The sequence below is a fragment of the Melozone crissalis genome, unplaced genomic scaffold, assembly GCF_028551555.1.
Source record: "Melozone crissalis strain CALT ecotype California unplaced genomic scaffold, PUWL_Pcris_2 ptg000017l_1, whole genome shotgun sequence".
Classification (NCBI taxonomy): Eukaryota; Metazoa; Chordata; class Aves; order Passeriformes; family Passerellidae; genus Melozone; species Melozone crissalis.
The window spans coordinates 6,046,801-6,061,348 of record NW_026535795.1 but is presented as its reverse complement, the minus strand read 5'-3'; the positions used below and the strand labels follow the sequence as shown (position 1 = coordinate 6,061,348).

Genomic DNA, 14,548 nt, shown 5'->3' with positions numbered 1-14,548 from the left:
TGACCCCAAGGTGCGCTGGGGAGGGTTAGGTTGGATATCAGGAAAAATTTCTTGACTAAGAGGGTGGTCAAGCCCTGGAACAGGCTGCACAGGGCAATGGTGGAGTCACCTTTTGGAGGGATTTAAAACACATCTAGATGTGGCACCTGGGGACATGGTTTTGTGGCTGGGCTTGGCCTTGCTGGGGGAATAGTTGGACTTGATGATCTTAGAGGGCTTTTCCAACCCAAATGGTATTCACTGGGATTCACTGATACAGGGATGTGTGAGAGCTGCACTTGGCACTGCTGAATGTCACCTAAGCACATCCTGGGAAATGCTCTCATCTGGATACTCAGCAAAGGCTTCTCTGCTGCTTCCCCTGGGATTGCTGTTTGTGATATGCCTCACTGTGCAGCACTGGCACAGGGAACGGTAACGTGTTGTGTTTCTCCTTCCCTGTCCCAAACCCAGAAGCAAGCCTCCCTGGAGAAGACATTCCGGATGAGAACAAAAGCTGCAACTGCGAGTTTGTGACAGAAGATTTGACACCAGGGCTGAAAGTCAGCATCAGGGCCGTGTGGTAAGAGAGAGAGAGGGGGGAAGCAGTCCAAAAAAATAAATTATAGAGAAAAATGAGAAGTGTAAAGCCTGAGAAGTGCTGGCAAATGCTGACATGTGTGTGCTGCAGGCTGCTTTTCCCCTGGGTGGCCTGCCCTGCTTTACAGACAATTTTGCCAGGAAGGGCAATTTTTGCTTAGGGAAGGAATAAATGGAGAAACAGGAAAATCCCCCGCAGGGATGCATCCAAATGACAGTTCTCACCAGCTCTGAACGTAATGCTGACATTTCTAAAAGCGGTGCAGAGAGCACATGCACAGATGACAGTCCAAGGGGCATCAGGGACCCCCTGGTGCAGACAGGGCTTCAGCCACCAGCCCCCGCAATCCCCTTCCTCTCTCCTCTTGCTGCATCCTCCCCCAAACCCACAGGGTTGGGATTTATTCCATTTTCCCTCCAGAGCAGCTCCCTGCAGTGTTTTTTACCCGCCATGAAGCAGGTCAGGCTGCACCCAGGGGTGTGTGATGATTTTGCTCTCTGTCTCCTGCAGCATTATGAGGTTTCTGGTCTCCAAGCGCAAGTTTAAGGAGAGCCTCCGGCCCTACGACGTGATGGACGTCATCGAGCAGTACTCGGCTGGGCACCTGGACATGCTCTCCCGGATCAAAAACCTTCAGGCCAGGCAAGAGACCCCTCTATTTGCTTCATTTTCTACTGCATTTTGTTCACTGTGGAGGTGTTTTCAGGAGAGACACTTCTCTTTGCAGCTACAGCTTATTCTTTTCCTTTTTAAGACAAATCCCCATGGAACATCAGTGCTAATGGCTGGAACCCACAGGGATAAGCAGGTCTTTAGGGCAGGGACTGCCCTGAAACTCCCTTACTGCCCATCTCAGGACATACAGAAATCATGGCTCATCCTCCTGCTTTATTTTGGGAGCTTTTGGCAATACGGTTTATCCCAATATGTATATCTCCATGGTCCTCCTGGCAGGCTGCAGAGGTTTGGTGCCCAAGGTTTAAGGTTGATGTGGGTCACTTGGTACCTTTCTGGGAGTGAAATAAGATGAAATTTGGTGTCCTGGCTGTGGCCCTGCTGCCACAGACACAGAGAGCAGTGAGGAGGAGGCAGCAGCTCCCTCCCACCGTTGGGATGCTGAGCTGCTTCAGGAGGAATCCCTCCTCGGATGGCACAGTCTGCTGAAATCCATGCAGATGGGAGTGTCTCATCCAAGCCCACCACCGTAGGTGGGGCTTAGCTGAGCTGCATTTCAGCTTCTAGGCTCAGATTTTAGGGCAAGATGTGCTCATTTTAAGAGGAGAAGGAATGTGGAAAAGGGACAAATGGAACCGAGAAGGTTCCATGTTTTTCATGTTTCTCCTGGAATAAAAAAACCCCTCAAACATGTTTGATTCCTTGAACAGAGGATCAAAGTTTAATCTTTCAGTCTGACCACTCTTCCCTCAGCCCTGATGGGAAAAGCAAACCCCAAGCCTCCAACAGCCCTGGTTGTGTTGGCTCAGCAGAAGTGGCTCCAGTTCTGCAGAGTTTGAAGGACACCCAGAACTGTGGCAGGGCTTGGCCATGGGCAATCTCCAGTCAAAAAAATACACCATTTGCTTTTACACTTGGAGAATGAAATTGCTTCCCTTGATGGCTGTGGCAGCCCAGTTTCCCCTAGAAGCCATTGAGGAAGTTTTCCTTTAATTTCAGACCCATTTAAGTCCCCGGTAGAGTCAGCAAATATGAAGGAAAAAGAAATGTTTGTGTATGCAAACAGCTGACATGAACCTCAGGAATGAAAGAGGAAAATTGTCTTGGGAAAAAGAGGAGTCTCTGTTCTGCCATGAATCTCTCAGAGACCATTTTAACTCTGCTATTTTTGATGTTCAAGATGCAGAGGTAACTTTCTCAGCCCTGCTGCACACTGTGCTTTTCCCAGAAGGAACATTCTCCTTTGCAATGGAGACCAAAATATCCTGGAGAATTTCCTCTGTGTGAGCCTCTCACTCCCGTTCTGAACAAATTCAGTGATCACAGATCCAAAATGTGTAGCTGAATATAGAGGGAGAAGAGAGGAGGAAGGGATTGAGATTTCCTAACTTTAGTAACCTGAACCAAGAGGCCTTGAGGCCACCTCTGCTGTGGGTCCTGGGCATTTGGATTGTCCCCTCTGCTGGCTCCAGGTGGGCTGCCTGAGTCTCCAGCACCCTGAGGGCTGTGGCAGATTGCCTCACCACCCATCCAGATCTCCCCAGTCCTTCAGGGACATGTGCTGCAGAGACAAAGCAGTTTGGTTATCTGCTTTTTTGGGGAGGTTGGGGTACAGAATTGCAGCTTTCAAAGACCAAACTGGATTCTCCTCTTAGCTGTAGGTCTAGGACTGTGAGGATGAGGCTCTGGGGCTGGACAAGGCCACCACCCATCCTCTCACAGGGAAGCCAGGAGGACCAGGAGCTGCTTCAGAAGCATGAAGCACCTGGGTTTGGGATCCAGGCAGCTTCATTGGTTTCACTGTCCCCACGGAGCAGGAGATCAGTGGTGGTGATGGGAGCAGACCCCTTTGGGGCCACCCTTTGGGCACCAACAGGTCCCATGGCTGGGCACCTGCCCAGTACAACTGGAAGGGCCCCCTGTAGACAAGGCCATGGCCAGTGTTGGACCCTGCACCCTTATGGTGGATCCCAGAGAGGAAGTCATGGGGCACCTTGGAGAACAGATATTTTAGTGTCCCTTTCCTTCATCAGAGCCCTGTGCTCTGCCTGCCAGCCCAGCTCAGCTCTGACCTCCCCTAGCCAGGGCTGTGGTGGATTTAACCTGCATCCAAGCACATTTCTGGGGTGTTTACATGTACTTTCCTCTTTAATCAGTAAAGCCTGTGTCACTGTGTCTGCAATGTGCTCTTTTCAGTGTTGTGTTCACATTGTCTCGTGTTCCATCCCGACACCTTGCCAACCATGGATGTCTCCCATTCATTGAGTTATCCAGCCCTGCAGCGTTCCTCGCCGACTCCCAGCAGCTCATGCTTCCCTCAACTAGCTGAGGATGTGCTCTCTAGCACTGGAACTGAAAGGAGGATGAATATATATTGTTTCATGTCCAGCCACCTCAATGGGATATTGCCACACATATGCAAATATATTCCAGAGGGTAAAGCATGGTGCCTGTTGTATCTGGGGCGGGGGGAGCTCCTAATGGTGATGCAGTGGTGCCTAAATCCCCAAATCTTACCCTGAGGTGGGTAAGACTCTGGTTTTTCACCAACAACCAGGTGGTAGGCGAGAGCCTTCTGTTTCCAGCAGAATATATTTTCAATTTCTCTCTCTTTCTCTCCCTGTCCTTCTGTTTGTCAGTTGTTTCTTTCCGCGACTTTTCTCTGACCAACTTTTCTCTATGTGTTGCTTCATTATGCATTTTGCTGGTGTCTTTTCTCTTATTTACTTTGCCAGGATAGATATGATTGTGGGTCCCCCACCCCCTTCAACTCCCCGGCATAAGAAGTATCCAACCAAAGGACCCATGTATTCTTCCAAAGAGTCTCCCCAATACTCGCCTAGGTTAGGATTCACCAAAATGCCGCTTTCTCCGGAATTTTTTTTTCATTTGCTTAATGTCAAACCCCCTTCATGCCAGTTATATGACGGCATTTCTCACTTAGCAGTGCAGCCTGCTAAATCAAGACTCACTTGCTGCTCTGGGTGTGCTCTGATTTGCCTTCAAGCCAGAGGGGAACAAAAAAGGGGATGTTCGCTCAGTCATCAATAACCATCAGTTCCTTCAGCGAGCCTATTTCCTATTTTCAGTCTTCTTCGAGGTATTAGAAAGCTAAATTGTGTCTTTTTAAAAGATCTCATATTTTATCAGGCTGTCCTTAAATGTAGAAGGTGGAATATTTACCCACAAAGCCAATATAAAGTGAACAATCCACTTCCTAAAGGATGACACCATCCACACACAAGCAAAGGAGCCTCTGCAGCTCTTGGGGCAATTAAATGAGTTTATTTCAGTGGGCAAAGTAAGAATGAAGTGTTTTGTAGCTGATGAACACAGTGATCTCTATTTCCTCCTGGTGCCATTCTACTGACCATGGAGGAAAAAATTGTGTTAAAGTACTGCAACCATGGGACTCATATTCTGAAAAATAAGAAATCAGTCTTGATTTTCCAAGCAAAAGGAGCAGGAGTCAAACCCAGCCCTCGGTCACACAGCGAGATAGTTGTCATTAAATTCTCTCTAAGTAAAATCATATCTGAAGCTCATGCAATGAGGAATATATTCTCCCAAAAAATTCCCAGTTTAGGGCATTCTGAGGTCTGGGCAGCAAGGCCATGACCCGGGCTGTATTTTCTCCTTGTACTGAGACCAGTAGAGCCCAAAGCAGGTATAAATATTTGCCAGAAAGTAATTTTCCATGCAGAAATAGTAGGTGATTTTTAAATGTAGTAAGCTTAGCCTCAAATATTTTCTTTCCCTAAATATATTTGCCTCCCTAAGAGCTAATATGTGACAAATCTCTTGATTTTTATTTAAGCTGCTCTGAGTAATCTTCACTAGAGAAATGTAAGTAAAAAGAATATTGAAAGCTTACCTTTTCCCACTCAGCTAACTCAAACATTAAAAAAATTGAATTTTCTAGAAGCCCAAAGCTTTATGCTTGAAAAAAAAAAAATGCTTTCAGAAAAGTAATTTTTCCCATTCTTCCTCCCTGCCAAAAGAAGTCTGTGAAAACAAAATAACCTTGCTATCTGCAGAAACATTTATATTTAAATTTAAAAATACACATTCAAATGGATTTTGTTGTATTTAACCTTTAAGATGATACGTCCGACAAGCCTTCACTAAAAGCAAGATTTTCATGTGAAAACTTGTGCCTGACACACAGCAAAGGTGATTAATGGATCTGAGGGGGAGAGGCCTCAAAATGGAATATTTATTTTATTCAGTTCAAGTCTGTTGCTATATCACCTTCATGCTAATGACTTTCCCCTCACCTTTTACACAGTTTCTAATACTGATTTTAAAATCTTTGCACATGCCCACAAGGCTACTAGGATGTTTAGACTTTTTTTTGTAATTTCTCCTTTTTCCAGTGGTTTTTTTTTTCATTTCCCCCTTATCAAGCAGTGCCTGCAGAAAGCAGCAGGGTACAGCAGGCTGCTGAAATCTCTGTTCCCACTCATGAAAAGGCATGTGTTACACTTAATTTTTGGCAGTTTCGTCCTCCCACAGACACCAGCAGCACTTGTGAGGTGCTCAAGGGGCTGATGGGTGGGAACCAGAGCTCTGATCCAAAAACCTGGGTCAGGCTCTGCTGCTGCCATGGTCTTTGTCCTATGACATCCCCATGGATGGCTCCAGCCTCTCCTTTTCAGTCTGCACCCCCTGTTTTAGCCAAATTCTGCCCAGAGAAACCTCATGGGAGGGATGTCCCATGAGCTGTCTTCACCCTATGGATTGCTCAGTTCAGCCAAAATCTTTCTGCAAGCAGCTCCCAGCAAAGTCAGGGGGATCCTGGTAGGTGCCCACAGCTGTGCTTTGGCTGGTGGTGTTTGCTCCATGCTCTGCACACAGACAATTTGGATAAAATTCCCTCGATCAGCTGATTTAGCCTAGAATAGGTGCAATCTCAGCTGTAATTTTTAGAAAACAGTTGTTGATCTAAATTTGTCCAGGGCAAGTTTCATTGCCAAATGAAGAGGTAAGTAGCCAGTCCTGTGACGTGGATGAAGGGGGTTTGGCTTCAATGCCTGGATTGTTTACAAAATTTTATAAGAGATAAAGGGGAAAAAAAGGAAAATACTTGACTATCTATTCCCAAACACTTCATTTTTATATCATTTGAGCCGTTTGACCTTTTGATGTCTGCTTCTGGCCCGAGGGTGACAAATTACACCTCTTTGCATGCACTGTTAGCATGAAGCATAATGAAGCATGAGAAAACCTGCACTGTGGCTGATGCAAGAATTTACATTTTTTTTGTATCATTAGAAAGAAGGAAAGACAGTAAAGTCCACTTTAAAGAGCAATCCCCTCTTCTTTCTCCCTCCCAAAGTGAGGCCCAGCAGAGCCAACCAGGGACAGCAGATGGCACAGTTGGTTGTGCATCCTTAGAAATCTCTGAATCCTCTTCTGCCAGGAAAGGAAGAACATGGGGCTGGCTCTTCCAAAGCTTCAGCTGAATTCTTCCCTCTGCACAAGTGTATTTGGCACAGCAAAAATAAGTATTGAGAAGACACAAATCTCCCCGTGGCCTGTAGTGTAGGAATGGGGTAGGCACCCCAGAAGATTCTTGGTCCTTTGTCGTGCCGTAAGAACATAAATTATCCCCTTCTGCTTCCTATAGTGGAATATGTTCTTTCTTCTTCATCTTTTGAGCTTTGTTGCCCAGCTGGGACAAAATCTCAAAATCTTGTAATGGCTAAAAGGACCTCCTGCTCTTGGTGGTTCTGAGCTAGGTACAGGTGGGTTGGGGAGCTCACAAGGAATTTCCTCTTTCCTCTTATATCAGATAAGGCACAAATGAAATCTGGGCTTTGCTGAGGGTAGGAGCACTCTCCTGTGCTCCAGCTGGTGCCATGGTCAGCAAAGGGGTAGGAGACCTTGACACTGGTTTCTGCCATAAAGAAAGAAGGACTTGGTTCACCTTCTTCCCTCCCTGCACTGAATCCAGGGGCCCAGAGCTGCCCCCTGCACCATCCTTGGTGCTGCTCTGCTTCCTCAGAGCTGTGGGAGACAACCACCCCAGGAGTCAGGGCCGTGTACAGGTACAGACACAAAGGGAATGAATCAAGCAGGAATTCTGGGCTCTGGTGTCAATTCTATAATGGGAAAGGGCTTCTGAATGCTTTATGGGTGAGCTCTGGGAAGGGCTTCAGCCCTGCTCCTAAATCCCAGCAGGTCTAAAGGCAATTTGAAAGTGAGCAACAACTGAGTGCTCTTCTTAGTGATCACTTCAGCAGTGAAGTGCCAGCTGGCCCCTGAAATGGGCCATGTGAGGGTCACTCACTGGGCAGCTCTTCTCTTCAGCTATGAAAGACAGCAGAGGTCCTGCCTTGATTTCTGCAAGGTTAGAATTAGGGTTAGGATGCAATGTTGGGTTCTCCTCTCTGTGTCACAGTCTGTCCTGCCTCCCTGCACCACTCCACAGCTCCTGAGGGACGTCTCATTTCCATGAGTGGACATATTTCAGTGTCACTGTGCTGCTGGATGCAACAGGAGGACAGAGCACCCTGATTGTTCTCGGCCTTCTGCAATACTCAGTAACATTTAGACTTTGGGCCTCTTTAAACTCGTGTTCATTCTTTTACCAGTCTACTTGCTTGTGCATACAGGAGAGGAGGTCATACAGTGGCTGTACCACGCCTTGGCTTGTGATTCCCCACCAAGGTAGCCCGAGGTACCCAATTTAACAGCTCTTTGCTTACATGGTAACGACTTTGTCCCAGGATTTCTTGTGCTGTATGTCCTGTCAGTAACTGCATCCCTCGTGGGGAGTTCCTGTAAGTGTCAGTGACTTCCTTCTCCCATTACAAGAGAGAAATAAGGCATGCATATTCCTCACACTTGTAATTCCAGCACTTGGTGCTCCTTGTACTCCTGTGCTTATATTGCTAAGCAAAGGATCAAACATGGCTTTTTAAGCAGAACAGAATTCTGTCACATCCCTGCCCAAATCAAGTAGCTTCTGGGATCAAAGCTAAACTCTGAAACAATTGCTGGCTTATATTTTCTGTCTTTGGTATGATGTGCTCATCCACTTCATCTCTTTGAGCCAGATCTGGTGCTGTAAAGTGCTGTTGCTCTAATATAAGCTAAGGGAGCCACACTGGTCCATTCCCACTGGTACCTGTCCCTCAGTGTCAACAGCCAACATCAGTATGAAGTCCCTGTCCAATGTGAAGCAAACAGATGGCTCTTGTGTTGGAAATAGCCTCACGTCTCATTCCTTTCCTTGGTTTTTGTTTGTTCATTTTCCCCTGTCTGTCTGTGTTCAGCTCCTTCCTTTTCCTCCTCCTGGTGCATGGACCCATGGCCCACACGGCAGAACTGTGTAAGAAGCATTTTGAGTTTTTGCTCAAGATTCCTCAACTTGGTTTCAGTCAGATTAATTAACCCTTCTTTCCCCCTGCCACCCTTACATTTGGTGCATTATGCAAGAGTAAAGTTTGCCCAGCACAGAATTAGTCTATAAACCTGGCTGCCATTAAGAAGTTATTCCAAAAATTAGTTGCTCCCCAGACTTTGGAGGGATCAAAAAGCTGTATTGTTTACTCTGCAGAAATTTATATTTGATGCCTCTAATAAAATTGAATCCAAACTTCCAGGCTGGTTCTACTCTCCTCCTTTCTCTGCCTATGGAGCTGTTAATCAACCCAGGTGTTTCCATACTGGGAATAAGGAAGTGCAAATGTGACGTGTGTAAAGAATTCAGTACCAAATTATGTGCCTGGTAACCTTTCCCAGCTGTTTTGGCAGATTCCTCTGCTGCTCCCAGCTGGGACCCCTGCTAATAAAAAACAGTAAATCTAGCAGTGCAAGTGTGAACTGCATTGAGATGAAAACAGTTTGGTAATGTTTGGTGAGTTCTGGCCAAATTCAGCCTTGATGTAATTCCACTAAAACAGTTATCACTGCACCTGTTTGTCTGGATCTTACGACAAGCAGCTTATTTTCATGGACATAAGAATTACACATGGACATTTGCATGGAGGAGAGGAAACTGCTGCAAAGACTGAAAAAGATCCCATTGATATTTGCTAGACAGAAAACTTGATCTTCCCCCAAAACAATAATTTCTCAGCCCAAATAAGAAGTTAATCGATTTGGAAGAAAGCCAGCTAAAGAAATTCTTTGCAGTGGGTAAATTTACTGTGCATAATGTGCCAGGTTTTATCTGTATAAACAGAAATGGATAATTTCAAACTCTGCTAATACCGCTCTGAATTTTGCATCTGAATTAACACTTCAGTGCCACTGCGTGTCTGTGAGTAATTTGGAGTGTTAGCTGGGAGAGAGGCTGTTGCTTTGTCCCGTGGAGGCGCAACAAGCAGTGCCCTCCTCACCTGCTGCCCCCAACTGACTCCAGGTCCTTTTCCGGGGGTGGGGGGATTTTCTGATCCCGCTAGAGTTGACCAGATTGTTGGGAGAGGATCCTCCATGACCGACAAGGATCGGACCAAAGGGCCGGCAGAAGGGGAGCTGCCCGAAGACCCCAGCATGATGGGCAGGCTTGGAAAAGTTGAAAAACAGGTATCTTGGGTCAGGAAGGGGTTCTTGTCAGAGGGTGTTGCATGCATTGTGTTGGTTTTTCCTTGGCTTTTTCCTTTCAGTGGAATGTTACCTTTAAGTTAAAAAAAAAGAGAGCCCTGAATACTTTGAAAAAGAAGCAAGGTGGATGTTATGAAAGGGCACTAAATGCCTTGGAAGCCTAAGTGCTACTTTCAAACCAGGCACTTGAATTCTAGTTTAGTGAGTTTTTCAAAAGCCTGTATTATTTTTGAAAACAGCACATTGGTTTCTTTGCCACCACACTGGACAAGTTTCAAATTAGTCCCTGAGCCTGTCTGCTGGAGCTGCTGGCCTTGCTGGAGATTTAGAATCTTCCTAGAGCATAAAGCTCAGAAATCCCAATGGCCTTCTGAGCTCAGACGAGTGCAAAGTGAAGGAAGGAGCTGGAAGGAGCAAGTGTTCTGCTGCTTTTCTAGAACTTGGTGTGTGTCATAAAGATTAGAGGAGCATAAGGACAATCCTGTAACAAGGTGGAGAATTAAACCCTTCAGAACAGGACAATTAAATACTCTAAAAGTTTGAGATGCTGTGGGTCAGTGTAGGCAGAGGTGATCTATGAAGCCCAGTCCCACACTTGTGCCTCCATGGAAGTTGCTCATACTCAGGATGTTAATGTGCCTCAGCTTGCACATAGTGCTGGAACTGTGGTGTTTTTGCAGGTTCAGTCCATGGAGAAGAAGCTGGACTTCCTGGTGAACATCTACATGCAGCGGATGGGCATCCCACCAACGGAGACAGAGGCTTACTTTGGGTCCAAAGAACCAGACCCGGCCCCTCCCTACCACAGCCCCGAAGACAGCCGGGAGCACATCGACAAGAACGGCTGCATCATCAAGATCATCAGGTCCACCAGCTCCATGGGCCAGAAGAACTTCTCCGCCCCACCAGCCCCGAGCAATGCCTGCCCGCCCTCCACGTCGTGCCAGCGGCAGAGCCACGGCTCCTCTCCCATCGGGGACCCCGGCTCGCTGGTCCGGATCCCGCCTCCGCCCTCCCACGAGCGCTCCCTGTCCGCCTACAGCGGCGGGCACCGGGCGAGCAGCGCGGAGTACCTGAGGAACGAAGACATTACAACCAAACACCACGAGAGTGCCATGAGAGACAGCGACACGTCCATCTCCATCCCCTCGGTGGACCACGAGGAACTGGAGCGCTCTTTCAGCGGCTTTAGCATCTCCCAGTCCAAAGAGAATTTGGACATCCTTAACAACGGTTGCTATGCAGCCGTGGCCAAAATCAGACCCTACATTGCGGAAGGGGAGTCAGACACCGACTCTGACCTGTGCACGCCCTGTGGTCCCCCGCCGAGGTCGGCCACGGGTGAGGGACCCTTCAGTGACATGGGCTGGTCAACCCCCCGGCAGTGAAGGCTCCCTGCAGCCGCCGCGCCGCGTCCCAGCGCTGGCAGCTGCCCACTCCAGCTGCCCACATGTCGAACTTCTCAAGGAGATTGACAGCTAAGGTTTTCCTCTTTCTAGGACACCCTTAGCTGGCAGATACTTTCTTGCAGCTTACTCTGGGGGGGACAAGCAGGTCCGAGCCTGCACTTGTGGAAGAGGTCACGGTGACGAGCGAACTGGAGCCGTGAAGTCCAGATTTCTTTCATACTCTCTTTCTAAGATCATTAGGTGAAACTTCCATGGCGCAGAGTAGGCAATTTGCATTTCTTGGGAATCTTCAGAAGTGCAGGGCAGGAATAAATCACCCAGCCAGGGCTTTTGTAGATCATTTTAACTGGTGGCTGACAAGTGTTAGGTGGGAATTGATATGTCATGGCAGGAGCTGATCACACCTTTAGGTGTTTTGGAGTCACAGACAGAATACGTTTCTGTTCCTGGCTTAAGTTTCAGAGCATGTGTAATAGTGAGGGGTTGTTACTCCATGGTTCCTCATTAGCTGTCAGGAAGGTGACATAATTCCAATATAATACATGGAAAATCCCTGGAGGAGAGGAATGCTGGCTTGGGATATTTCCACGAGCAGCAGACGTGGCCTTAAGTGGGACTTGCTGGGGTACTGCTCTGAACCACAGCAATTTGGAAATGATCCCATCTTGGGAGAAACTCAGAAAATATGAGCTTGAGTGCAAGAAGAGGGACAATCCAGAGGGCAGAGAAATGAGACAGAGAAGGAGGACGAGACACTATGGGGATGGAATTTTATATTTTTAACCATGTATTATATTTAATTATCTCTCCTTCTGCTGACAAGGGACTTGGGGGTGCTTTGAAAGCAAAGACGAATGAAAGGCAACCCCTCTGGAGGGCTGCCATGATCCCAAGCCATTCTCATGGCCAGCAATTGGGGAGGCACAGCCACCAGGCAAAGGGAGAGGGTGGACGTGCAGGATGCTGTGGTACCTGCCTTGCTGTGAGTGAAGTGCTGAGCTCCATCCTCTGGAAGCCCTGTTGGTCAGAGTGGGCACTTTTCTTACGGTTTGCATCGTGCCTGAACACTTTATTGCACACACTATGCCCGTGAAAATCTTTCCTTTCTTCTTCTGCCCTGCCAGGAATCTCACCCCCTCATTTTTGGGACATCCTTTGGTTTGTTTGGATCCCTCAAGCTGAGTTAAGAGGCTCTGCTTTCTTTCTTTCTTCATGGTCTTTCAGAAGCCTCTTGCCCGTGCTTGCCTGCAAGTTGTGCCAATCCCAGTCTGCTCCATTTCGTTGTGGAAGCACTTTCTCTTGGAAAGGTCATTGTATCATTACCAGGAACCTCAGCAGCTCCTTCAGCTGGGGGAAGGCAAGGGGTAAAGTGATGCTCCAAGTTTCTTTTGGGACCAAAACAAAGCCACAAAGTGATCCTTTACATGGATAAGTTGGTAGGGGTTTTTATTTGCAAGGGCATGGATCAGGAGAAGTTTGGTTTGGGATCTGTTTCCAGGGCTGGGACACCATGGCTGGCATTGTGCCTCTGAGCCTTGCTGCGCATCCACAGCCCAAATCCCACGCGTGTTTTCTGCTGTGATTTCAAGCCCTGTCTTTCCACATTTTCCCTGTGTCATATCAAGAGCCTGTTAAGGTTATTTAGGTGACAACTTCATTTCTGTGTGGCCTTTGAGAGGCTGGACATTGATTTGCTTGGGGTGAACGGAGACTCACAGCCTTTTTCTCTCCTCCTGTTTGCTTGACCAAACACAGCAACCAGGGGAGACCCAGGATAATTTTGGCCTTAGGGAAGATGTGGGTGAAGTCTGACAACTTGCAGACAGGAAATAAAACCATTATTTTGCTAGTGCCCAGGGCCAGCACACAGGTCTTATCGTGGAATGAGGAAGGGGGAAGTATCTTCACAACTTTTCCTACCATTTTTCACCATTCAGGAGGGGAAAACCTTGTTCTTAGGGAGAAACTGGTCTTCCAGCCATGCTAGTTCCTTTCTTTCCCCTCTTGAACCGTGTTTTTGTTAACTTCTGCAGTTTTCCCCTCTCTGTTTGTGCTCCAAAACTCCTCCTGGCTCCAGATTCCTTTGTGCAGAGTTAACGCAGCGATGCCCTTGACTTCCACACAGTGACAACTTTAAATGCCAAATGGCTGTAAATTGTGCAGATTTGCCTCTGGTGTATTCCAAAATGAGATCCTTTCTGCTAGAACAAGAAGTGTCAGCAGGTCCTAAATCAAATGTGTGGCCTGGGCTTTCTACCCACCACAAGAATGGAAATTGCTTTTGGTGAGGCAAAAATCGACATTGCTCCAGCCAGCTGCTCACTGCAGATTTTGTCCAAGTCAGAGATAAAAAAGATTTATTCTCTTATTTGTTTGCAATTACTTTTCAAGGCCTGCTAGAAATTTGGAACAGAGGCTGTGATATAGAGGCAGGAATGCCAGATGAGGATGAGGATGAGGATGAGGATGAGGATGAGGATGAGGATGAGGATGATGCCATGCAGTCCTAATGCAGCACAGGTACATGACTGGTCTTCAGTAAGAGAATCACAGAATCATTCATTCACAGAACCACAGAATGGTTTGGGTGGAAAGGGAGCTTAAAGCTCATTTTCAGAAGTTGTATAGGAAAAATTGAGTTTTTCCTCTTCAACTTCCTGCACTGGAATCTATAAAGATCTTTTGACTCGTATCTTGAAAAGTTGTTGGATTTGTTCTGTAATCAGTGATTCCAAAAAACTTGTTTTATGCACATTTCACACAGAATTCACATAGAATTTTTCTTTGAAGGTATGAGATCTATTTTTCTGTGGCGTGACATCAAAGAAATTCTGACACACCACCATGCACAACCATGCCATAAATCATCATTTCTCATTCATCCAGGCAAAACCCCATGGATTTTGGGGTTAACTTACACTAGCATTAGCTCGAAATAACACTCATCATTTCCATGAAATTATTTAAGACTGCATAAACAATGAGAGGTCCTTCTTGTTGCTTACTGTCATAAATAATTTCATTCTTCCCCTAAATTACACTCCAGTACTCTGTGAAAAGTCTTCCCTTCTAATCACTCAGCTCCCCCATGTCTGTACCACACATTCCTGGTGGCAGTCTCCTGCAAGAACCACCAGACTGCAAGAAAATAAATCAGTTTTGGGTTGCTGATAAGGCAGTCCTGATGACAAAGACCTTTAAAAGGGTGGATAGGCAAACTTTGTCCCTCTGCTGAGCCTCTCTTGGGCTACTCTTTGCTTCCCTCTTCCTCCCAAATCTTACTCTGTATTTTTTGGAGGACAGAAACAAATTCTAGGCAATGCCAAGTGTG

The 14,548-nt window shown here is 46.9% G+C and overlaps 1 protein-coding gene across 9 annotated transcripts in view; it reads left to right on the top strand.

Moving 5' to 3' along the window:
- KCNQ2 (potassium voltage-gated channel subfamily Q member 2) overlaps positions 1–13,670 on the top strand; it is a 66,700-nt gene extending 53,030 nt beyond the window's left edge. For 6 of the 9 annotated variants that reach the window (XM_054274774.1, XM_054274772.1, XM_054274769.1 and 3 more), the window contains 4 exons: positions 454–562; positions 1,091–1,222; positions 9,667–9,790; positions 10,489–13,670. In XM_054274774.1, the coding sequence (XP_054130749.1) occupies positions 454–562; positions 1,091–1,222; positions 9,667–9,790; positions 10,489–11,196 (1,073 nt within the window). In that variant the 3' untranslated portion in view covers positions 11,197–13,670. Of the gene's footprint in view, positions 1–453; positions 563–1,090; positions 1,223–3,990; positions 4,099–9,666; positions 9,791–10,488 lie in introns of all 9 variants that reach the window. The other 3 variants (XM_054274776.1, XM_054274775.1, XM_054274768.1) reach the window with 2 other exon arrangements.
- The last annotated feature ends 878 nt before the right edge of the window (positions 13,671–14,548 follow it).